This window comes from Python bivittatus, unplaced genomic scaffold (assembly GCF_059951505.1).
Source record: "Python bivittatus isolate LINGU-HERP-01145 unplaced genomic scaffold, Pbiv_v1 ctg000330_np1212, whole genome shotgun sequence".
Classification (NCBI taxonomy): Eukaryota; Metazoa; Chordata; class Lepidosauria; order Squamata; family Pythonidae; genus Python; species Python bivittatus.
In genome coordinates, this window is record NW_028277058.1 from 45,542,313 (window position 1) to 45,568,691 (window position 26,379).

Consider the following 26,379-nt stretch of genomic DNA (forward strand, 5'->3'; position numbering starts at 1 on the left):
TTTGGAACATAATTTTCTCCAGAATTAAACTGGCACCCGTAAGTAGTAATAATTCATTCCCTTGAAGAAACTGTACAACACAACTCACCCCCCCTATATATTTCTTGCTCTTCTGTCTGTGTCGCGTTTTAAAAGCGTACTAAGTTGCTCGTTTTGGATAATGAAGAGGTTGAAATGCTTTAATAACCAAAGCGCAGGATGAACATCCATCTAAATAAACATTTTGCAGCTAAGACGAATTATGCATACTATACGAAAGAGGTACGGGGGGGGGGGCTCTATTTCCTTTCTTATTCCCTCCTGAGAACGGCAGCAACTCCAGAAGGGTTGCGGTCAGCAAAATTGACAAGGCTGGAGTAGCAATCCAGTTCCGCTCCTTCCTCGCACCGTTTCCACAGGCAGGATGGCCTGCAGTCGCGCGGAACCAAGCGAGGCCATTCATTGTTTCCCGGCAGGCGGGATAAGCGCAGGACCAGGAAGCGGGCAAAAAGAAGCCGCGCGGAGCCTGGCAGCGGCGTCAGCGGGAAGGCCAGAAAAGAGACCCTTCAAGCAAGGCTGCGGGCAGAGGCGGCTTGTAGAGCGGGAAGGCGGCAGCCGCCCCCGGAGCCCAGCCCTGCAGCGGGGAGACCGAAGGCGCTGCGACGAGGCTCCTTCTTCCAGGTGAGCTCCGCGGAGACGCTCTCCGCAATCTCCGTCTGAGGTTCGTAATCGCCGCCCTGCCCTGAAAGGATTCGAATGGGTCCGCTGCGCTCCTCGCCGGCACGGATTGGCTGCGGGTCACCTGGTCGGCGCAGGGCAGCCTTCCGCCGGAGCCCCCTCGTGAGCGGAGACTACGGCTTCCAGAATCCTCAGCCAGGGTGCCCATGCTGCTGGGCGCACTCAACGTGGTCGGCCCGGTGCAGCTGGAAGCTTGCATATTGGAGAACACGGGGGTAGAAAATGAGCGTCTGGGGCTGCCCAGCTGAATCCTGCTTTACTTAATTAACTCGGTGACTTGGGTTTGCCCTCCACAAAAGCAAGCACAACGGATCGCGCTGGGTGGCTTTGTATAACTCCTGCACATAACTAGCATATTTTACCATAGTGTATTAGGTGAGCCCAGCCACCCGTGCACATATACTCATAACCCGAGCTGGCAAATGTTCTGAAAATAAAAGGAAGCTGCTTGATCTGTGGAGGAGAATCTGAAATAGCAAAAGTTACATCAGAATTAAAGGACTAGAAACTGGTTAAGGCCCCAGGCTAGGAAACAGGAGACCTGGGGTTCTAGGCCTGCCTTAGGCACAAAGCCAGCTGGGTGACCTTGGGCCAGTCACTCTCAGCCCTAGGAAGGAGGCAATGGCAAACCACTTCTGAAAAACCTTGCCAAGAAAACTACAGAGGCCTATCCAGGCAGTGGCCAGGAGTTAAGACTGACTTGAAGGCACAAGAAAGAGAAAAAGAAAAAAGAGTGAAATAGGATCTTGGATATGCAGGTTATTGTAATCGAACAGAATGTAGTTTTACAGATGCCCCCACAGCAGGTGGCCTTTTTGATCCATCATCAAATTGGGTGTTGATGGTGAGGAAGGAAAGTAATTAGTATAAAAATAATAAGTAGGATATGTAGACCTTTTAAAAATTGAACATGCAATATTCAAATGCTTGGGTTAGAGCATTATATCTGCCATCTTGCAGATTTTGAGTAACGAGGGAGGCTAAGAAAGACTCCAGTGACTTGCTGAGTATGCTTGTGATTGTGGTGAGATTGATCCTGGACTTTCCTTGATTAATGCATGCTTCATTCTACAGGGTTTACACATTGCACCAAGATACAGTGTTACTTGTTTAATTTTGGCTTAGTTTGTTGAATAAACTCTGTCATTGTGGTTTGTAAAACTTGTTTTTATGGTTAGTGTGTGTAGGTGCTGTTGTTTACAGATTCAAAACAAGAAAACAATGAATGTGGCAGTTGTACAGGTTTGAACACCATTCCAGTTGCTTCACTGCTACTTTTTTTTTTTACAGTGATGTTATGAATAAGGTCTAAAAGGTTATTGACTGATTAGGCCTACAGTTAGCCACTGAATTCCACAAGTGGATTGTGACTCTTCTGTCCTTTCAGGTTGTGATTGTTCTTTCTACTTTCAACAAAGATGGGCTCTTCAAAGCAATTGTCTGAGCATTTGAAAATGAAGACCATTCACTCTTACAAACCAAGGGACAAATTAAACAAATATGTGCCTCCTGTTAGCTACTTCAACTATGAAAAATATTTGCTAAGAAATGAAAATCATTCTGGAACTGTTGAAGCCAAGGCAAGACCTAGAAAAAAATGGTTAGAATTGTCCCCAAACCTGTCATACTTGCAAACAGAATTCACAGATCACTGCATACTACCTGCTGAAAAGGTTAGCTCACAGTGGAGTGTAGTTGTTCACATAAGCATAATTGCTTGTACGGCAGTGATCTGCCTGGAAAGCTATCAAACCGAAACCTTTTTCTGACCTCATCACAAATGTCATTGTCTAAAGTACACAAAAGAAAACCTTGATGAGCCTAAATGTTTGGGAACAAAGTGTTTCGGGCAGTTGGAACAAAATACAACTATTTGGCGAGAACCACACAAAATACATTTGGAGAAAAAGAAATGAAAATTTGAAGAATAAAATACCCTGCAAACCATTAAGCATGGGGTGGTTCTGTTATACTTTGGGGTTGTGAGGGTGAAAAAAAGAATGGATTCAACTAAACACCAACATATCCTAAATGCCAATGCCCTACAATTGGTGAAGAAATTGAAGCTGAAACATATTGGATGTTTCAGTAAGGCAATGATCTAAAACATCTCCAGATCAACTGTGAAGTACTTACCAGAAAGAAAGATAAAGATTTTGGAATAGTCTTTACAATGTAGAAAATCTGGGGGGAGACTTCCAATAGGTAGTGCATTGTAGAAGAGTTCTGCAATGAAGAGTGGGTGACTATCCCAAAAGCAAGAATAAAGACTCTTAGCGGGCTACAAGAAATGACTGGAAGCTGTTATTTTTGCCAAAGAAAATGTTATAAAGTACTGACTGAAAGGGTCACCATCTCTATCTGCCATGTTCACTGTTTTCTTATTTTGAATCTAAACAACTACATAGAAATAGAGTGTATTGAAATTTGTAGGAAGATAATCATATTTAACTTTGTATCATGTAGACATTATGCCAGCTTCTGTTCACTTAGAGTTCATTAAAACATACAATTTGACCAAGGATGCCCAGATGTGTGTGTAACTGCATAATAAAGCATGGGGCTGCAATGAGTTAGGGAAAACTAAAGATTGCCTTGAAAACTGCAAGTGCCTTGAAAACTGCAAGGACTCGTCCAAGCAGTCACTGCAGAGTCGGTAACGACTGAGCGCAGATTAAAAAAAAAAAAAAAGATTGCATTGGAATCACAAACCATCTTTTAGCCTAGTGTATTGTGTGAAATGCAATCCATGTAGTTTATGATTCTTTGTGCAGTGTGAATCAAAAAAAAATTGGGCTAATTGAGTAAACCATAGTTAATCATGAAAACATAAAGTAAAAAAAACCTGGCTTCCAATTATATAATCCCTCTACTCCCCCATTGGAATTTGTTTTCTATGAAATACATGTTTATGAGTATCTACATTCTGACCCCAACAGCCATTTTATGAATGGGTAACCCACCAAGGCAGCTATTTTGGGATTCTGGCCCTGATACTTTGTAGACATTTCCATTTTGTCTTTTAACCTAAAAAGGTTGAGACATCTGAGGTAGAACATTAAAATATTTTTAAAAGGAACATTTAAATCCAAAGAGTACTTCATGGTCAATATTATTTCCAGTCTTTAGATTATTTACATAAAACTATTATGTGGTTATACACTGATTAACTTTAAATCTATTATCTATTTTTAAGAATATTCATCTTTCTTTTTTATAGTTTACCATGCAGAGGTCTTTTTTCACATCGGAACTGTACACCGTGCTGTAGAATAAAACCTAAACATGGCCAAGGTGATCACAATGCTTCAAACCCTCAGAAATCATTGGAAGAAGACTACAGCTGGGATCTGTCTGCTTACATGGGGAGGAAACTGGCTTTATGGAAAACACTGGTAATTATAGAATCTTTCAATGATTGGATTGGATTTTTTTAAAACAACTAAAGGCCAAACTAGAAGTGACAAAAGAGCTATCCCCTAGTTAGTCTTTGCTCTTTGTTGTATCAAGGAACGTTTTGAATCAGAGCAGTGAAATGAGTAGATAAAGAGGAATGACCCTCCAAGCTGATTTTTCTCTCCATCCTGTGAAGCTATATGGATTTGATAGCTTTTCCCAGTAGCATAGGAAAGCAGATTAGAGAATTTTAAAGAGTTTGTGGATTTGCTTGTGGATGTATAATCTGAGAATCAGTCTATAAAACTATGAATGGTTTTAGCACTTGGGTCAGCAAGAGACTGAATGTTCATTTTATGAATCTGTGAGAGAGAAACATCTTTAGGTAAAGCTTATGCACTTCATTATTTCATATTTTTTTCTTAGGAACCAGGATGAAAAATTATTATGAGGAAAGGAATAATGCATTTTAGATTAGATTAAATTAAATATAGTTTTTAAAACATCAATTAGTTTTAAGGTCAAAATTGAACGATGGTATAATTTGAAGTGTGCAGTCTTTATTTAGATTTACTGATTTAAAAGGAGACTCCAGAACCATGTAATTCAATTATTATCTGCTACTAAATGTGCTAAAGACAGCTGTATCAGGTAGTTAAAATGACGTATTGGAACTGTTAGCTTTAAACTTGCAGAGCTGTTTAATTTTGACTGTTGTACATTGTAGTGCAGAAGACTCCAGAATATAGTGAATAGGTATTCAAATTAATACACGTGAAACTATGTTGAACATTGTGTGAAACAGTTGGTAATAAAATTTTTAAAATGTATTGAGCAAATAAGTTTTGGTTGTTTCTGACGTCAGAGGCTGCATCACCATGCTTGATTGGAATTGTACAATATCAGATTAAGAGTTTAAGAAAACCTTGTCTGTTTCTTACACTGAGCTTCTAATGCAAGGGTGCTGCTGTAACTCATCATTGCTTTGAATTAGCCTTAACTCCCTAGAATTAGCCAGCATAGGTAATGTCTCCTCATTAATTGTTGAAGGAGAACTTTTCCCACAGGACATGGGGGAGTGCAAAGATCCAGTGCCAAATATTTGTCCAATTAGCATTTTATTCTCTGAACATAACATTGGCTGTGAAATTTGATTTCTTTAGAGCAAAATTATAGGCAAAAATTGGCTTCTTTTCACCATTCAAAAAAATTCTTCCAAATTTTCCTTCAGGGGAAGCTCCCAGGAATCCCATCGACATTTTTGATGAAGAGAATTTTTAAAATGAGGAAAAAGAGCACATAAGGGAGAGGATTGTATATGTTCCCCCATGTCATTATCCTAATCCTGATTTGGCCATCCCACCATAGCTGTTCTTCATTAAAAAGTGGAAAGGAATTCTAATAATGGAATTCTAATCAGATTTTAATTCTTCTCTGAATTAAAATTGAAAGGACAGTTTCTACTAGGAAGGCAGAAATGATGCAGATATGTGCAGAATAGTCAACTATAGAAATGTGTTAGGATCAAGTTTATATTAGATTTGATCATAGTACCTGCAAACAATGGTATATCCAGTAAAGGCCAACTTCCCTCCACCTCCCTCCATTGGTTACCTGAACTGCTTTTACTCTTAGGAAGTTTCTTCTAACATTCATCCAGAATATGCCTTCCGATGACTTAAAAGCATTACATTTCACGCCCTCTACTCTGGGATGATAGAGAACACATCACAGCCTTCATCTGTGTGGTATCATTTCAGGTATTTGAAGCATAGTATAGTATCTCCATGCTTAACGTGCCCCGTTCCCTCAATCTGTCCTCATAGGACTTAGTTTGAATGCTTGAATTGTTCCTGATACAATAATACAGGAGTAGGCAGTGTGGTGCTCAAGGAGCACCAGTTTATTTCATTTTTAAATAGTTTTAATTATTATTATTTTTTAATGGGAGACAGGCATGCTGCAAAGCAACACAGAGGCCTTTAAGCATCATTATCTTTATTTGCAAGAATGCCTCATTGGCTCTGGTAGATAGCGGTAGCCCACTTTTCTTTTTTTTTTTAAAATAGCAGAGGGGGGTTGAGAACAGAAGCTGCTGCCAGTGGTAAGCGTAGACTGGACTTTATGAGCAGCTGTCATGAGCACATTTCTTAAATCCGTGAGAGCCACTTCAAATAGGACTACGAAATCCAGTCTGCAGATGGAGTAAATTACTCTGCCCTTCTCACCCATCAAGAAGATGGGTGAAGACTTGCTTATGCAATAGTGAATGAATGAAATAAACAAATAATAAACAAACAAACACTTGCTTATGCAATAGTGCCATCAGCACTGTCATCCTATTTTGGCTTTGACTGAGCATTGTCATTGAGACAATATCTACTAATGTCCACTTGGCCTCTCTGACTTGCCTGGGTGGAAATGAAATCAGTTTTACAATCTGGCCAAGAAATTTCTAGGAGACTCAGTAACCTTCAGGTCTGGGTATTCTGATTTTGCTTTTGGATCAACGTGTTTTTTTCTGTGACCTGCAACTTGTTAAGCATCAGTTTTAGTTAATGAAAAATATTACAAAGAACCCTCTGCTTCCAGGTCGGCTTTCCTTAGCAGAAATTTGCCATATAAAGGCTGCTCTGAACTGCCAGCCATTAAGGAATGGCTTGAAACAGGTTGAGCACCTGCAGTATTGGTCAATCATCTGTCCATGTTCCCTTTTATAAAAAGCTAGGCACCCTAGATTTCCAAAAATGTACCCAACTCATGTTTTTAAAAGTGGGCCAGTTGGAACCTGTTCAGGGTTGGCCACTTTATTTTCCAGGGATAAACATCCGAGCAAATTTACTCAAGGCAAGCCATGGTGACTTTTCTTATGAAAATACTACAGAGAGCATCTACTTTTCTGATCTCTCTTTCTGATGGCCAATTCATTTACTGTGAATTAAAGATTAGATATGTGTTGATTCTGATTACTTGATTCCCTAAGCTCCTGATCTCCCTTTTCCAAATGTCCTGGTCAGTCAAGCCAGCCTAGGCATTTGGAAAATAATTTGTTAAACTAGAAAGCAGCCAAGCAGCACTGTATTAGCTGGAAGTAGCTGGGTTTTGGATCTGTTCTTGCCATAAAGTGGAAGTGGCACTTATAACTCTCTGAAAGCTGTATTTATAATGACATCACATTTTTCCTGTATGCTGTTATTTTGAAAAAGTCTGTTGGCTTTTGCAGGTGATGATAGCTCAGTCAGTTGGTACATTTCCAAATATAAGATCTACTTTCTCTCTCTGGCATTAATTATTGATTTATTGTAATAATTGCCATTTTTTACAGGTAGTCCTCACTTAACAATGGTAATTGGGATTGGAATTTCCATTGCTAAGTGATGCAGTCGTAAAGCACAATGTCACATGACTGCGCCACTTAGCAACAGCAGTTCTGACAGTCCCCCATTATCATTGTTAAGTAAGGACTGCACAGGTCATTAAGCGAGACCTCACATGACTGCGACTTCCAGGTTCCCCATTGATTTTGCCTGTGGGAAACCAGCAGGGAAGGTCGTAAATTATGATCATGTGACTGCGGGACGCTGCAATAGTCAGAAATCCAGGCTTGTTGCCGAGCATCTGGATTGTGATCAGATGACCATAAGAGTGCTGCGATGGCTGGAACTTCAAGGACCAGTCATAAGTACTACTCGTTCAGTGCCGTTGGAAGTTTGAGCGGCTGCTGAACGAGTGGTTGTTAAACAAGAACCACCTGTACTGCATAATGGAGATAATTCTCTGTTATTTTCTTTTGAACATCAAGTAAAAGCCTGCCTGCCTGCCTACCGTTCTCATTCTCATTCTCATTCTCATTCTCATTCTCTTTCTCTTTCTCTCTCTCTTTCTCTCTTTCTTTCTTTCTTTCTTTCTTTCTTTCTTTCTTTCTTTCTTTCTTTCTTTCTTTCTTTCTTTCTTTCTTTCTTGTCACATATGTTAAATTAATGCTTTATTTATTTTAACATTGGATTTTAATCTTCTGCTGCAACTTATTCTTGTCTGTCTTCTTTTTTTAATTTATGTTATTCACTGTTTTGAATACCAAGGCTGAAGAGTAACTATTACGCTTTAAGAAAATGCCTTATAATACATATATTACTCTGCAGCAAACGAACCAGAGGCCAGTAGCATTAATGAAGCTCACCCTCCTTTCAGTTGCTGCTTGCAAGCAAAGACAATGTATTGATAAGTGATGGGTTACAGCATATTGCTGAGATTCTGGATTTCTGAGTTTGGATTCGCATCTCATGTACAACTGGAGTTATTGTACATAGAGTTTTCTTCATCTGCATTTTATTTATATATTCACTGCAGTTATTTATATCCTGTCTTTCAAAATAGCAGTCCTCTCAAAGTGGCTTACCAGCAAATAAAAAATAAATAAAAGTACAACAAATACTATTTAAAATCTTTTCTACGGGGCAATTGATGGTAATAGCCTTTTACAGGGGTGAAAGGGAAGAGTCCAGCCAGAGTGGGGTTAATCACCTGTTGGCAATACTTGCATGAACAAGCCTATTTGTCTTCATGGATTTTCTTTTGCATGGATTGGAGAGATGTGAGTACAGCCCAGATAAATTAGTGACTTTGGGCACTGAAGTATACATCAGTGTAGATATTTAGTAATACTAGCAGAAATAAATAGAATTTAACAATACCTGACTTAGAATAATAGAATGTACTTGTTTTGCATTGATCTGAATGGCCAGATTTAAATCATGTATAACTCTGAATCAGCCTTGTCTTCACAACTTAGGGATAAAGTTAATGACAGTGACATAAGGCTTTGGAATAAATGTTGGTAAAACTGTTATTCATTGCGAAGATTTCTTTAGCTTGACACTGATGATTCCAAAGATGATGGTGAGAATTCTTTGAAAATGGTTCCTGTAAATGTGTTCATTGTGTTTCTTCTACTCTATTCCTGCTCCATTCCTGTGCAGACTGGTAGGGGGAGAAGATGGCAAAAGAAAGATTAGGAAATGGGCCAGATTAGTTGGGGGCTATGGAAAAAAATTATGTTAAGAAAAAATCCCTCAGTGCTTTGCTGTGGGAGGAACAGCTGGGGGATGGCCTCCCTAATGCTCCATTCTAAGCCCCCACTTTCTCCTGGTCATATTTCCCTACCTTGATATAAATTAATGTGCACAGTGGCTCTGTGTAAATCTGGGTACACCATGGAGCAGGGCTCTCCAATCCATTTCAGTTCTGGAGCTGGTTTTTAAGTAGTATTTAATAAAATGACTTCAATTAGCCAAAACTCTACTATCAGTATAAAAAATGTCCCTGTTTCTTAACATGCAGGGTGTATTCCTCTGTACTGAAGAGTAAACATAACATTAAGGGGAGTGCTAAAATCTCTAAGGAAATCTTTGATAAATATTCCAGTTAGTCTTAAATTGGAGTAATTTATTATTTATACATTCCCTTGCTTAGGAAGCTTGTTTTGGTTTGCCCCATTATTTTCACTAAAGGTTTCCTATCAACAAGCATTTCTCTTGTTGCTTACTTTGAATTTCTCCTGATTGGGTCTTCATTGGAAATCAATGTTCTTACCACTGGAAAGGTTCCTCTGGCAGGAAGTTATTTGGTTCAACAAACAAGTTGTTTGATCAAACTAATTTTGTGTGGCGCCAAGGAATAGGCTATGGAGAGAAGATGAAAGTAAATTGCAAACAATACGAGGCATCTTCATGGTTACTTGGGTTGAAACATAATTAATGACCTTTAGTACTTATGGACTAGATGAGTCCTGTCCTGCTTTAAATCATTTAAAGAGAGCAAATCCATTTGATCTGTATGTCCCTGACTTCAGTTGTTGCAAAACACACTCAGGGACCACTTGGACTTTTTACCCAGTGGCTTTCACTCTTGGGGATGAAAGCAACATCCTCTTCAGACTCAAAGCTTTTCAGGCTAGGGGTATTAAAATAGGTAAATCCTAACAGAGACAACATCCTAAAAGTTAATCTTGTCATCTCGACTCAACTACATAACATTTGAAATCAAATTCTAAGGAATCCCTGTAGTGTTTAGTTGTTAAGATTGGTGAAATGAATTAGAAGATTTAGAGGATGGAGTTGGCTACAATTATTATAGACCTATTTACAGCAACCAAAGCTTGGTATGCGTTGTATGTCAACATTTGAATTAGTGTTGCTGGGGTTTTTTGACAAAGGGACTTTAAAACCTTTGAGCAATGTAGTCAAACGTTTTCCCTTTCTTTTATCCCTTTTTATTATTAACTTTGAAATTATATTATGTCATTAACATAGTTGTGTGTGTTTCCATTTTTCATCTCTTAATTCCATCTCTTAATTTTATTGTGCTGAACCAATTATTTTTTCTATCCAAAACCACGTGGATAGAAAAATGATTGGTTCAGTACAATAAAATTATAACAAAAATATTTAAATAAAAACAGAAGTAATAGGTTCCCATTCATTTGGTTATTAAATTTACCTCCTGCACCTTCTAACCACTGATGCTTCTAGCAAACAGGGGGAAGGAGTGAAAATATACCTTCAAGATAGAGAGAAACAATTCCATTGTATCAACCTCTACAAAACCAGGATGCTCTAACCTGAAATGTGGAATTTTCAGTCCAAGCGTGCAGCACACTAAATCTTTAAATTTGGCCCACTGCCTCTACAGTATGTACCCCTTCCCTCCACACCATATGTTGTCATGAAGCTTCTTAATGAAAGCAAATGGGTGCTTGATGTCATTCTCCTTGGCAAAGGTCAGGAGAACTAGAGAATTAGCATATGCTGAAACTCAGAAATTCAAACTATAGAGTGACTAGTATGCTCCTTTGTGTATATACGTTCAGGTTAATGGGGGTGTGAGGAAAAAATGAGAGACAGTGATTCTGATACTATCCATAATCAGCTATTGTGTCAGGAAAAAAAAAAATTGACCACATTTGTTGTCCAGCTATGTTTCTGGAGGGTTTTTTAAAAATTCCTTACTATTTATTTACACAATGGGGAATGATTACTTTGATCAGTGCTTTGGGTAAAACATTAATCCATCATGTAGTCTAGTACAGGGGTCACATATACTTGTTCTTAATAAATACATAGCTAGAGAAATTAATAACAAATGTAATATTATCTAAAATTATGACTGTTGAAATGGTATGCATTCCTAATCCATAGTCCCTTTGAAAAATTTTGACTAAGATTTATGTGTGCCAAAGCAGTAATCTTTTTTAAAATTCATACATCTATCTATCTACCTTCCGTAAATTTAGGTTATTTAATATCCATATTTTTGTCTTTTCTCCTTTTTCCCATTATAGTGATAACCTACTAAGGAGAGCTGCATGCCAAGAAGCCCAGGTAATACCATTTAACAAGATCAAATTAGATTAAAATCCCCTCCTTATCTCACTTGTGCAGGATTCTGGAGATTCTCCCAGTGGGTCTGTTCTACGTGAGTAGCTTATCAATAGGGAAGTCTGTATTCAGTTGCTCAAATACCGCAGGCGCTTTCTTCTTCTTGCAAAGCTTAGGCTTTGCACCTAATTATACCTCAAATTCTGTGCTATCACAAATTATTCAAGAGCATCAGTGAAGGTTGGTTTTTTTTTTTCCTTTTTTAGTATTCAGTATGACAGCTTGGAAAACTTAGTTATCTGTCTTTCTTCTGCCAGGTAAACTAGTGGGCAAGAGGTGGTAGGACTGTAGGAAGAGATTGGAATTCCATTTTCATCAGCTGGCATAACAGAGAAAATTAAGGGTTGATTGGTAGGACATTACATGTACAAAAGGGGAGAAAGATGTTTTGACAGCAGGAAACATTGAATTTGTTATTATCTGACTTCTTTTCCTGTTCACTATGAATTTTTACACAAAACCGTTTGCAATAGGTTGAACTCATGCTTTTGATTTCTAGTACTGGTAGCCACCAAATTTCTAAGTCTTGGTTATATTGCAAATTGTAAATCAGTACTGAATAACTTCCAGATATTTTCAACAACTGAGAAAGAAATTTCTTCATAGGCATTTGGGGGAAATGATATTTCTTAAACTATTGGTACTCAGTATAGTTGACAGAATTGGACACTATTGAATGGATAGCATCATCATCATCATAGTTGACAGTAGACCTTACACTGTACTCAAAAAGCTCCACATTTGTTAATATAAAAATAGCTGTGTTTTAGAGTCACCTTTGTCCTCCTCTCTGTTTCGCCTAAAGTTGGAGATGAATCTGAGTAACAGTTGGGTTTTGGGTAATGAAGAAAGGGAGGCAGCCACTAACAGTTTATTACAACATTTCTAAATGTAGATTTCTCTGTAGCACTGCCTGCCCTCTGGAACGAGGTTCACCCCAAGATCCAGATGGCTCCTACTCTGGTATTGTTTAGAAGAGCTATAGAGACCTGGCTTTTCACCCGGGCCTTTGGCAAGTTCATTGTGCTTGCCATCTTTTATCTTTTATTGATTTTGTTGTACAGTAATTTCTTTGATTGTTATGAGCCACCCAGAGTCATTGAGAGTTTGGCTGCATGCAAGTTTAATAAATTACTATTATTATGCCTAAATCTGCAATGCATATGGTAAAGTGAGATTCATTTTAGGCTGTGTCTTCTGCAGATTTCAGTTTTATTAGGTTCCCCCCTTTTATTTGTTCACACTGTATTTGTCTAGGGTACAGATATAGGGAAAGCTAATCTGAATTTTTGTGCCTTTCGGGTTGATCCTATTGCTGTGGATTTTCCATGTTTCTAACAGCCATAAGAGATCAGAGAATTGTGAGTGTAGACAGTCTTTTTTTCCTGATTTCTTTCAAGAATGCAAACATAATAGGGATAATTACTGACGTTTCTGATCTCTTCTTCAAGTAACATGCCAGTTTGATTTTCTCTGTCCTTTGCCCCCCTCAATCATTAGCTCTCACCTACCTTCTGCCTTCCTGTTCTCATTGCAATAAAATAAATAGAATGTGATGCTCATCTTTGTTCCAGCATATTTTAAATTCTCTGCTCTAATAATCTCAGTGATCTTGATAATTGCTATTTTGGAAAAAAAATTATGCTTGTAAAAGTTTCAGAGATCTTACAGCTGCTTCATTTTATATCTCATTACAACAAAACCTGAGAAATATTCCTTGGTTATTGTTAGCAGTTTAATTTCCAGGGGTTTATCTTTATTACTTAGTTTGCATCATACTAAGAGAGACAGATCACAGGAAAGCAGCCTTCCTGAATCCTTTGTCCTCTAAATGTGCTAGGACTTCAGTTCCCGAGGAGTACAAAAACCACAACACATCTGGAGGGCACCACTTGGGGAAGGCTGCAGTAGCACAATCCATAAATTAATAACATTTATAGTATTCACATTTGCATTAATTGCATCTGTATGCGCTATGAAAAGTCCTTTTTGACCCATGTGCTTTACAACCATAATGTTTAAACTAAGGTGGAGTCTGACATCTTGAACTCTTAAAAATCAAAAGCAGTAACAGCTGGGTTGATCCATGGGTGAACAAAATCCCAAATCCATGGCTAATTAATACTTTTATTAATTAATTCTTAAATCATGACTTAAACATCCGACTAATTTTTGGACTTCATTGCTTCTTCTTTATCCCCTGATGTTTGTAACATTGTGCCTGATTTTGAGTACTGGAAATAACAACTTTTGTGTTACTTAGCTAGGGGTTTGGAATTCGGAATATCAGAGGCACTTTTACAAGTTGCTTGTTGCAGGTGACAAAGCAAACAAGCTACTGGTTTCTTCCTTGAGCCAGTTTGTGGGAAGGTATGCAATAACTACTAAAATAACAAAGAGTATTGTTTTTTAGTATCCAAATGGCGAATGCTAATTATTGTGAAACAGTAAGCCCTTTGTTTTTCTTTATTATTAGGTATTGGGCAACCAAATTATTCCTTCCAATATGCAGATAAAGAAAGCAACAGTATTTCTCAACCCTGCAGCTTGTAAAGGGTAAGACTCTTTATCATGTTGGTTTTCTTAATATTTTGGCATCTCAGGTTTATATCTTTTCCTGTGTGGACAGGTATTTGTACGAATCCAAGTCTTACTCTGTATGTTTCCCAGATTTACATTTAGCAATCTTCTTAATCTGTTGTCATAATAAATAATAAATTATATTTTGTTTAAAAATGACATGATTTTTCACTCCCCCCCACCCCCCCACAGCACAATCTACCTTGAGAAGATGGAATTTAAGGTATACCAAAATGAAACTGCTCAACTGTTGGGCATGCTAATTCAGTGACCTTAAATTCACTTACTAATTCTTGCTTCCAAATGTATATTTTTCCACATTTCCTGTAAATATGTGACTTATGCAAAAAGCAACCTCTAAGATAATCTTTGTCAATTTGCTGCCTTCCAGATGGATTATAATTTCCAAATTTCTTAGCCAAGAGCACATTTGCAAATTGTAGTCTGTCATGTCTGGAGAATACTGGAGAAGTTGCAGAAGGTTCATTTAAACATTGATCTGAATTAAAAGGGGGTATTCTGTCAGTGACTGTGCTATAGTTTATATTTTGCAAATACAGGGCTTATAGGATAGGTTCTCATGCCACACTAAGTGCTTATGACTTAGTTGGTGGATATACCTGCTGACTGCAGTCATGAGTGAGAATGACCAGTGAACTGCTTATGACTTGCTTAGTCATGTTTCCTGTATCATGTAATCCATTGACTGTGGCTTGTTCCAAAGTCTTTTTTTTTTTTTTGTATGACACAAAAAGTGTAGGTGCACAACCCCAGAGAGCTCATTAGTTATGCCACTTGCAGGATAATCAGTTAGGATTACTGGATAACTAAGACATAAACATAACATGTGATGTGCAAACGTAGTCATACTCTGATATCATTCCATAGGAAATGAGCATGCTACAAATATTCAAGCCCTTTTCTAAGGCTACTTCCTGAGGGCCCCTCATGCAAAAACTGATTGTTCTTCCTTAGTAAATGGAATTGTAATTATTTTCTACATTGCTGGAAATGTTGCCTTTTTTTCTGTTATATTTATCACACAATTTCTTGGGTGGGGAAGAAAGCCCAATTCACCTAAGGGGTAATTTGAAAAAGGAGTCACCCCTGGCCTGGCTATGCATGTGTGGTGCTGCGGCGGCTGCTTCTGCACCCTCCCACTCCTGGCATCACCCACCCCTGGCCCAGCTACACTCACGCCACGCCGCAGCAGCCACTTACCTGTCTGCTGGCCTGCTTGCACCTGGGACTCGTAACTTCCAGCCAGCTTCCCCATTGACTTTGCTTGTTGGGAGCTGGCAGGTTTAGGAGGTCCTTGCTTAATGACCCACGGTAGTTGCTTAATGACAGCAATGGGGATGGCAGGGCTTGCCATCGCTAAGCAATGCGGTCACATGACATCACACTTTATGACTACACTGCTTAGCAACGGAAATTCTAGTCCCAATTACCGTTGCTAACCGAGGATTACCTGTAGAAGATTTTATAAATCATCTCTGTATGCAAAGAGCTCCTTCATAGCTATCAAAGGATAGGGCCAGGATAGTTCTTTTGTTTTCCTACCTTTTAGAATACTGGGGTTTTTATTTGTGATCAACAAGGGAAAACAGTCTATTACATTCTTCAGAATTATTCCTTCGCATATATAAACCCAACAGTAATTTGAAGCGACGTAGCCAGGAACAGGTTTCAAACCATATTCTGTGGTTGTACAAACTCAGACAAAGCAGCTTTTTACTCTAGGCTCATATGTACTTTGGCTACCACCGCTCAGATTTTTGTTCATGCATATTTTGCCAATTTTGTCTAATACTGTTTTCCTTCATGTGGAAGAAGCAGATTGATTGATTGCCTTTACATCCTTCCTTTTCTCTGAAACTACAAGGTAGCATATTTGGGTGTCTTCTCTAAGTTTATCCCCACAACAATAGCTCTGTGAGGTAAGCTGGGCTGAGAGATAGTGATTGGCCCAAAGGCACTCTGTGAGCTATGAGGTCAAGTAGAGAGTAGAACCTGCCTATCTCTAGTCCAGGATCAACACATTAACTGTTATTACTGTATTGGCTCTGTATAAAATTAAACACTGATATAATTCATGTTGCCATCAAGAGATTCATTGGAAAAGATGCAAAAAGTATGTTTTCCCAGCTTTGTTGAACTTTCCAGAAAGCCTTTGTCTCTCTTGATTAAGTACTCCACGGATCCATCTTACCCATTGTGTTATACTGCAGGCACCAAGACTGCTATCTTCCTGATTGATTCCCTATTTTTGGTCCATGAGCTAACTGCATACATCCTACCAGCCTACCTCAGAACCATAAATGTTCTGAGAATCAATCCATACATTCATTATATGAAGATTTGTGGTACCTTGGATACTTTTTTGCTGACATGCTTCTGGAGTGCACTTTCTTATCTAACAAGTCTGCAGAACTTTCCAAAGTCATGTCTCTGTTTTTTTTCTTTAGTTTTTTCTCTTCAGTTAGCCTCATTTAGCCTTCTGTTTCCTACTATTGCCTAACATAAATTTAATACATTAAGTTAAGCATAATAAATGCATAACCATGATTCTTCATCATAGTCTCTGTCATCACACATAAGAGTGTTGCATCTGTGCAGAAGCCTCATTAGAATCTTCTGTAGCTGAGTCTTTGGCCAGAAGCCTGTCCCATTACATACAAGCGTAGGTTCATTTTCCACTCACTTCCTTTTCACTTGCTGCAAGTAGTTGCACCATTGGGAACTCAGAATTAGCTGAGTCTCTCTTCCCATCTTTTTTCTTCTTCAGCATCTTCTGCTCCTCTTTTGTAGTCTACTTTTCTGCCCTGGAGATTCAGTGGACTGTGGCAATGTCTCACCATCAGTTCTGTCTAGTAGCTATTAATGTTTTCTTTGGGAAAATATAGTTTCCTGTTTCTCTCACCTTCCTGCTAATAAAAAAGATCTAACACCAGTGTTCCAGATTGAGTTGGTTTGCTTTTCAAAACAAATCAACCCAACGAGTACATAAGTGATCATACTGTCACTTTTATGGCAGGTTCTGTAGCTTTACACAGAGAAACTTGAGATCTCTCCCAGAAAGCCTGGAAAAGTATTCAGGATCTCCCCTTTGATAGGGAATGATAGCATAGACTATGCAAAAGATGAACATAATGGCTTGGTGCATGGGAAAGCACCACAGACCTCTTAGTCAGTTTCAGAGGTATTGATCTTTGTCCCAGTGCTCCTGTGCTACCAAAAGTGCTTTCCAATTTACCTATATGACAGACTGTACCACTGAATTTCCCAGTCATCCTTCAGAACAGGGCAGTTACAAGAAGGAAATTGGGAGTTATGTCAAAATGGTGCTTTTGATGCTGTATTGGCATCCCCTTGGCGATATGCTGAGCCAGTGTTGTGAAGTACAGACTCACTACAGGACCATGGATCTTGCTGATCTTATCTTCTGGATATCCCATTTGGAAAAAAGAAAAAGAAAGACCTGCATATTGTTCTGCCTCCAAATCCCAAATGCGATGAGAAACAAACTAAAAAAATCTGGCCATTGGGAGCGGTTGGAATGGACAAGAATGCTGAATTTGTATAATTTGCTTCTAGTTCTTTGCTCTTTGGAAGGTGTTTATGTTTTTGAGCCAGAACTATAGACAGAAAGGTACGCCCCACTCACCTCCAAAGTTTCCTAACAGGTTAAATGAGCCATTCAGACAGATTACCAAATTAGCCCATCACGCATCATTACGTTTTGAGTAAGAATACCCCTCAAGAAGAATTTCAACATTCACAACATTATTCCAAAGATTGATCCTTCCTAACCTTGCAGAGTAGCCGCCTGTCTAACAGCAGGTATTTGTAGAGCATTACAAATGTGATGTCCACATCTGAGCGGTGGTTTCTTTGGCAGGACTGTGCCGTCTTCAGTCCTGGCCTGGGGAGTATCTGTCTACCACTAAATGTAAGCTTGCTGTTCTCCTGTGTGTGTGATGCACAGAAGCCATGATGAAGAAAAATAGGTTGCTTATTTGTAACCAGGGTGGTCACACAATCGACCCATGTTCTACCTTACAGATGCTTATTTTGATAAGGGCTTTATTACCAGGTCTACTGTATTGGCCTTGGAGAAACTGAGGGAAAGCAGAAGCCACGCCCTTATGTGCAGTGTGGGAGGGTTTTCTGCCAAAAACTCAACTGTAGAAGGTTTGAAAGATGCTTCTGTGCAGGAGCAACTGATTCCTAATTATGATAAGACTAGATAAAATGATAAGCATTAGCAAAAAGATTACATTAGGACACCAATTTTGATCTTCTGACCTTTTTTAATATGACCAGTTTTAGCTTTTGGCAATGGAAATGTGCCAGAATGCTTCCCCACTGATTAAAGACAATGAAAAGGGGAAGACCTCTAAGTTCTGTCCCAAAGCTTTAGCAAAGTCATAAGTGGCCCACAGATGGTACACAGCCCACCTCTGTGCTACATGTAAATGCACTTGTGGTTGACATTTAAAAGATTGTCTTCTATGAAACTGAAAACATAGTTTTCTTAAAAATAGGAGAGGCATCTCACACCATCACCTTTAAGGGTATCTCTTCTTTGTTTTAAAATAGTGAGAAGTAGTGCAGTAAAACAGAGAGGGTATTGTTCTAGGACTTGGAAGACCCACATTCAAATCCTGGCTTATCCAGGAAGATTACTGGATGAGTTTGGGGCATTCACTTTATCTGCCTATCTTATCTCTCATCAGGATGTTTGCTAGGATAAAATTGTGTGGACTGTTGGGGAGAAGAAGGGAAGAACTAGATATGGTGTCCTGAGATATTCTTGGGACAAGATAAAAGCATAATTTGTAAATAAAAAATATATACTGTTTGAAGTTGACATTGCCTGATATTTGTTTTCTAGCCTCCTTTCCCACAGATTTGTTTTTATTGATGAGAAATGTGAATTACAGGCATTTTAGAGCTAAAGACGGATGACTCATTCTGCATACAAAAAGGAATGTCAAATAGCCACTGGGTTTACTGATAAAACAGGATTGATTCCCTTAGATGATGGCTTCTGTTTGGTTTCCTTGGCTGCTAGATTTTGCCAGGGATATACTGCATATCTTGTTTTTTTTATTATGAATTTGACCTTTCTGCTTTAACACAACTAATTTGAACAGCAACCACATAAAGTATCTGCCACTTTTTCCTTTCTAGCAAAGCCAGGAATCTTTTTGAAAAGAATGCAGCCCCAATTCTCCACTTGTCTGGTTTGGATGTGACTGTGGTGAAGGTAAAGCCTAAATGGAGATTTGCAATGTCTCTTTCTAGAGAATATTTTCCTCTTTTGGTATATATATTAGCCATAACCCAGTTTAATAAATAAATAAATGTCATTTAGTTGACAGCTGCTGTTTTTATTATTTTAAAAACCATTTCTTTTTTAAAAGCTAAGTCTGTAACTTTCAATTAAAGTATCTTAAGGAAAGACCTTACACAGCATTTTGAAATATCAGCTACTAATGCTGGCATGCAGGCAGAAGGGTTGGTAATTCTGCTTTAAGAAGTTAAATTGGATGCATGAAAACCCATAAAAGTGCTACAAAGTACTTGAGGCTGATTAAGAACAGTCTTTTGCATCTTTGAGAATCTATTCAATTGGAAGGCTTAGGTTTGGTGATGAGGTTGTTAAAAACGAAAGGAAGGGAAAACTTGAATTTGCTAAATTTTTCTGAGATAATATTGTGAAGGTTGTATAAAGTATATTGCAGTAGCAAGTAAAGCATAAAAGAAGTCTAAGGGGAGTGGTGGTAATTAAAGGGGTACATTCATCTTTCCAAAATATAGCAGATCTTTTTCACTTATTATTGCATTAACCCTGGTTCTCAAAAACTATCCACTTGTAAAGATTTGCGTCATTTATTACCTCTGTAGCTTTCTTTTCTGATTTTTTTCTTTTACCTAAAAGGGATTATATGATTTGGACTGAATTTCTAACTGAAGAATAGCATGTACTTTATTTATCTAAGTCTGAGAATGGGACTTAATCTGGGAATTTCTCTGCATGATATGTTGTAAGCCATCCTGGAGAATGTTCTTTAAGGAGCAGCGTACAACTTTTAAATGTAAATTATTAGATTGAAGCAGAAGTGTTCAATGCAATGTGTTTTTGTGACCTCTTTTGTAACTCAGACAGATTATGAAGGGCAAGCAAAGAAGTTGTTGGAGCTGATGGAAAAGACTGATATGATCATCATTGCAGGTGGAGATGGAACAGTGCAAGAGGTACTGTAAGAATCTTTCTTACCCATCTCCTCTCCACCACCTAATCTATACTGGAAACAGAAAAACTATTTTAATTTTTATCATAACATATAATCTTTGTATATAGAAACTTTGGGCAGATGAGTTATTATCACTGGAAGATAATGTCTGTCACTATGTCTGCAGATTATCTCAACCCATGGGCTCCCATATACAAGATGTGTTAGAGTCAGAAGCTCTTCCTCATGTGTGTGGATATTTGTGTTTAAAGGATACACCAAAGGATACAGTGTGGCTCTGCTGCTTTCCCCTGAGGTTTTAAAACTGGAGAGGGATCTTGGTTGGCATGCAAAGCATGTTCCTTTATCTGCCAATATCTCTTCTGTGTTACTTCATCACAATTTCTCTGCTGTGTGTCACAAGCAAAAGGCGCTGTATCTGTATCTGGAAAACTACTTCTTTAGTCTTTCTCCAAACCATTTCTTTCAAGATGGTCCATTTTGCTAAACAAAGAAACAAGGAATTACAGAGTAAACAGTTGTACAAAATGAATGAATATAGACTTGTTATGATTGCACAGAAAATGTAATTTCTTAAGAGGGTGCATATATCTTCAGTGGCCACATTCAGATGTCATGTTTAGGGTGATATAAGTACCCCCAATAAACCCTGAGCTTGATAGCCTTTCCTCTGTCATCTCAAATTAGTTACAAATAAACTAATATTTACAAATAACTAACATTATCAGCACTATAAATTTAAATGGTGCAGCAAAACTGGAAGTTGTGGAATCATAGATCATTATGGCTCATGCTAGACTTTGACACAACATTATGTTCAAATGAACTTACTAATTAGATGTAATTTTAAACTGTGCTTCGACATTATACAAACAAGTCTGAGACTCATGAACCCCATCACTCATTTCTGTTGGTGTGTTGGGGAGAGGCTGAAAGTTTTTGTTGTTTTGTGCCTGATCTAAACAAACTGAGACATATGAAGTTGACATGTGGATTCAGACATCACAAAAGTGTGGTTTATTGTTAGAGAAAGTGTCTGATCCTCTTATGGTTATGCCAACTCTGATCACACAAGCATGAGTTTTTATATAACACTAAGCCATGACTTAGAGCTGTATTTGAACCACCTAATACTTCCTTTAGGGTTTGAATAATTTTTGTAGAATATCCTGCTTCTTGCTGATAATGCTAAGATGCCTCTTGTGTGAAGACATCGTTCTTTTCAATTAACATTTTCTGGCTCAGTTTGCAAAGAATTGGTTTGCCATTGCAAACTGAAGTGTATTTTTCTTTCTTTTTTTCAGGTTATAACTGGGCTTCTCCGAAGGGCAGATGAGGTAAGGTATATTTTTCTGTTGCAAACTTAATTTCAAAATTCTAGCCAACCTGTAATCTTTATAGTCAGCTATTATTACTTGTTAATCCTAATTTCTAAGCCCTACTAATTTCTTGCGGTTTCACCTAGCTTTACTTCAGTTGTACCCAAACTGGTAAACTTGTACCCTGTCTTCCTGACTTTTACCTGATGGAAGTGGTGGCTGGTATGATAGAGTTCCACTCCACATATAAAAGTAGCACGTGAGGGAGAAGACAAGACTGGAGCCCAGATGCCAGCATTTGTGTGTGTAGGAGAAGCATTCCTTTTATATTAGTTTTCGTCTTCACTCTGAAGTGAAACAATGTGGAGGCCGATTTATCATCTCATGGAAAATTAGCCCTTGAAATGGATCAGTTTTTGATAAGTTCCAGCTAAGTGTAACAGAATCCCATAATATCTCATTGTTCTCAAGAGAAACTTATATTCAGGTCAGGAAGCCACCATATGGACAGAACAAGCTGGCTCCAGGTTGACAAAGTAGTGCGAGAAGGCTGTATTCTCTCTCCTAATTTATTTAACCTATATGCTGAACATATAGTAAGGGAAGCTGGATTGGAATAACATAGACATGGTTTTGAATAAACGTACTTATCAGAGATCTGTATCCTTGAATCCCTGCCTGAGTGGTTTCCACTTCTAGTGTCAGAGAAGCTTGAGGATATATTGGCTTTACATCAAACATTTCAACTTACGTATTAACATACTTTGTTCCAAGTTTTATCAGAACTTTACCATCTCCTACAGAGAGGAAGGGGCATTTAATGATTCAGTCAAAGATTTGAAGGGACCATTATCAACTAGAACTGCAGCTGCTATGTAGAGCTATGATCCATGGAGAGGCACAATTATATTTCAGCATCAAGGCAAACAATCATATTTCAGTTTTAAGAAGTGTTGAGCTTTCCCATCTTTACAGTCGAAAGAAAACTGGCCAAAAGGTACATCGTGTTGTGACAGCTTTGCAGCCTACTGGAAGACCATTACGAAGTCCTCCCATCTCTTCCACATCACCATGCAATGAAGACATTCTTCGGTAAATGAGCAGTGGATCAGGGCTAGAGCGATAGAGAGTGTGCCTTCTTAGTGCAGCCCGTTTCACACTTGAGAAGAGTTTACTTCCTATACCCAGATTGCCATTAATGGCAGGATTATTCAACAGCTCTTTGTCTCTTGGGAACAGTATGGTAAGAGGCAGTATGGCTTCCTTTTGGATAGGTCCTGTTTTTCCTTTACATTATATTGCTAAGGTGAGACTCAAGGGACAGTAAACATCTTTGAAGGCATAAACCAGTCTTCACTAGGCAGCTTTAATGGCCTTAGTGCCAGTTTGTATCTGCCCTAACTTACAAACGGTTATGGCATGATCTTAGAAACTGATCAGAATTCACATCAGCACAAGCTAATCTTGTTTGGTCCTGACATGTTCTAGATACTGTTTGGTAGAGGAGATAGGTGTTCTTCTCACTATCTTCTCCCAGCCACTTGCAAAACATATGCTGTCCTGTCTCCTATTTCTGTGAAAGTTCTAGGTTACATGTTGCCACCTACATAAGAACTTTTTCCATGTATTACTTTTTTGTTGAGAGGGGTAGGGTTAACGTATTTCTCATGAATGTTCACTCTTTTTTCCAGCTTTACTTTGTATAATAAAATGTCACAAAGTTATTTCCTGTAACCCAAACTATTCTGCGCAATAGTGTTCTGCAAATGCAAGTTCTTGTCCCATATAACATCCTATCTAATCAGCCCCCTTGTCAGAAAGACAAGAAACCCAGACTCCCCTGTTATGAGGAAAGAGAAGAAAATCAGTTGAGGAAGGGGACTGCGGTAGAGTGTTTAATAAAAGAAAGGTGCGTAGGCAGAAATGACGGGAAACCATAATGAAATAAATTAGATTTTTCAGAAATGGTACTGCAAGCTGCAATAATCTGCAGAGGTTCAGGATATTGTGGTGATATGGTCATTAAACTTGATTTGCTACAACTCTTCAAGGAGCACAGCTTATGATACTATATGATTCCTGTGCATATTCCATTACCATGGCTTTTACTGTGTCTTACCAAGTGTGATTTCTAGCCAACAATTTATGGCAGCCAGTATATCCAGAGAAATCAGGACTGCATTTGAAACTTCAAATTCTAAGCCATGACTCATCATGTGATTTGTTCTTTTTCTTTTTCTTTTAATCAAATCACTTCTATATCCAGTCTGCACCCCCTCCTGTCTTTTCCCTCTTCTCCAGTTGGCAGAGACAATGATCTGTTTGTAAATCTATGTATTTAAGAAGAGTGGGTTAATTGCTGTATAATCATATTCACCCGGCTTGATTGCCAGGGTGCTGCTGAACTTTCTTTTTACTGGGGAAAGGTGCTCTGAATTATTTATTTCTGTCTCTACTTTGCTTGGAGACGAACGAGGCCTAAGTGTTTCCTCTATATTTCAGGTGCCACCTTCCACTTTATTATAGATAGCTGGTTTCTAATTAAATCATACGTTGATTAGGGCATATGTGCTAGCCTTTCATAACACTGCGCCTAATGATTACCAAAGCCTGCTTTGGAGCCAATTGACACTTGAAGGGCAGTCAAAATGACCTACTATTCTGAGCCATTCTTTGTTACAATCTCTCTTTCAGAAAGTGCCTGCCTGCTCCATTCCATGGAGCGTGTGTGTATGGCGGGGGGGGGGAGTGATATTAGGCACAACTGTGCTCCATGAAAAAGGCAGTTGAATTCAGTTGATGTGCATTTGCTTTCTTTTTGTCCCAAGGCAGCTTTCAGTAAAATTCCTATTGGATTCATTCCTCTTGGAAAGACCAGCACTTTAAGTCATACGCTTTATCCTGAGAATGATAACCAAGTCCAGTAAGTTTGAATTCATGGTGAGACCATTTAAAGAATGATTTAAAATTAATGTACTTTTCAGAATTTAAAATATTGTGTTATATTTTTAATCTATTTGTATTCTGACCTTACTTTAAGAAGAGCTTTGCAGACAAGGACGATATTATTTTTCTAGCAATATTATGAAACCTATTGTTCTGAAAAAGTGCCTTCGGATCTCCCAGTATCTGTTCTTTAATGAAGATACGAAGCTGTATCCTACAGTTTAAAACCCATTATGAAGATCACACTAAGCCATAATGTGTTTTATTTGGTTTTGGCTTGGCTTGTTTTACAAACCCAATCCCCCTTTCCAGCCCTCTGATCTCAGCTTGGTAGCCAGGTAACCAGATTGGTGAAGCCCTTGGTCTCAAGGTGATGCTATTGAAGGCCACTTCTTTTTGTAATAAGACCAATGTCATTCATGACCTAATTAGGGATAAAGAGAGTATTACTGAAACCTAGGTGAGTAAAGATGGAGGGAGCTGGCTGAGAAAGATCCACCTGGTTTTCAGATATTGCATCAGCCTCAACTCCAAGGTGTCAGTGTACTTCTCTGTCTGGAGACTCTGATAGACACCTGGTCTGAGATGGTCTGGGGTGAGATTGGGGAGCCTCAGAACAAGCTGGGGATGCTTCTGTTATCTAGTCCTTTCAGCTGCACAGTGGCATCCCCGCCTAACTGTTCAATCTCACTTCTAGATTGGTGGCTGAGACACCTAGGCTGATAGTATTGGGTAATTTCAACCTGCTGTCCCTGGGGCTATTCTGAGAAGAGATTTCATGGCAGCCTCCATAGCAACAGTGGCTTTGTCCTAAATAATCACAGGCCCAATGTGTGTCAGGGGGAGGGCAACCATTAAGCCCAGCTTATATGTCAGAGCAGCTAAAATGAGATGTGGTCATGGTCCAGTGGTGAGAAAAAGAATTACAGATGACTTCTGAGTGACCATAGGGTTGACTGATGCCACAAACTTCCTCGGAGATATGTCAGCCTTGCAAGGTAGTCCAGACAAGAAGCACACCCAGAAGTACTAGCTCTACTTTATTGTAAGGTTACATTAACAGAATCTTGCAAATCTGAAAGTACATCTCTCCCCCCTCACCTTTACAGTCCAAGAAACTAGGGAGGATCCCTTCTGAGATGTTTGCCATGCCCCCATTCCTTCCGTGGATTCAGCCCTCATTTGTCTGGCTGTTGTCTAGTCTATGGCTCTCCCTCGTGTCTCTTAAGGTCATTCCCACATACCATTACAAGAAAAGAGCAATTAGATTGGTCCACCCCAGGCTTTTGGTTTTCAGATAGCTCTTGAGGGTTTTCCCAGCAATCTGGAGGGTGGTTCTGTCTGGGGCCTACTGACCTTTAGAATATGGGGGCAGCAACGTCTCTTAATAGGATTGTTCTTGAGTGGTCTCTCCCTGTGTGTTGATCCTGAGGTTGCTCTTGATTCTCTGAGGAGTTCCGGGAAATAAGATGCCAGAGGAGATGCCGAGGGAAACACTGGTGCAAGGTGAATTAAATCCAGTTAGACTCAGGAAGGAGGCAGTCCCAAGTTCCCAGTCCTTTCAGGCATTCCAGAATGATACTGGAGATGAAGGTATTCAGGGTCATCAAAATATCTTGCAAAACTAGTAAGGTTGCAGTCCCTACATATTAGTCCTTGGAATGATGGGAATTAAGTTCTAATACCATCTGTTATTTATTTGTTTGCTTGTTTGTTTGTTCA

The 26,379-nt window shown here is 38.8% G+C and overlaps 2 protein-coding genes across 3 annotated transcripts in view; one reads left to right on the forward strand and one right to left on the reverse strand.

The window, feature by feature from the left end:
• The first annotated feature begins 520 nt into the window (after positions 1–520).
• Positions 521–26,379, forward strand: part of AGK (acylglycerol kinase) — a 45,626-nt gene continuing 19,767 nt past the window's right edge. The window contains exons 1-8 of one of the 2 annotated variants that reach the window (XM_088141150.1): positions 521–660; positions 3,938–4,112; positions 11,453–11,492; positions 14,026–14,105; positions 19,326–19,401; positions 20,301–20,393; positions 21,697–21,729; positions 24,540–24,634. In XM_088141150.1, coding sequence (XP_087997276.1) covers positions 4,003–4,112; positions 11,453–11,492; positions 14,026–14,105; positions 19,326–19,401; positions 20,301–20,393; positions 21,697–21,729; positions 24,540–24,634 — 527 coding nt within the window. In that variant the 5' untranslated portion in view covers positions 521–660; positions 3,938–4,002. Of the gene's footprint in view, positions 661–788; positions 1,093–3,937; positions 4,113–11,452; positions 11,493–14,025; positions 14,106–19,325; positions 19,402–20,300; positions 20,394–21,696; positions 21,730–24,539; positions 24,635–26,379 lie in introns of those variants that run through there. The other variant, XM_088141151.1, reaches the window with a different exon arrangement.
• DENND11 (DENN domain containing 11) overlaps positions 20,745–26,379 on the reverse strand; it is a 59,487-nt gene continuing 53,852 nt past the window's right edge. The window contains exon 10 of the mRNA XM_088141146.1: positions 20,745–20,875. Within this exon, the coding sequence (XP_087997272.1) occupies positions 20,760–20,875 (116 nt within the window). The 3' untranslated portion in view covers positions 20,745–20,759. The remainder of the gene's footprint in view (positions 20,876–26,379) is intronic.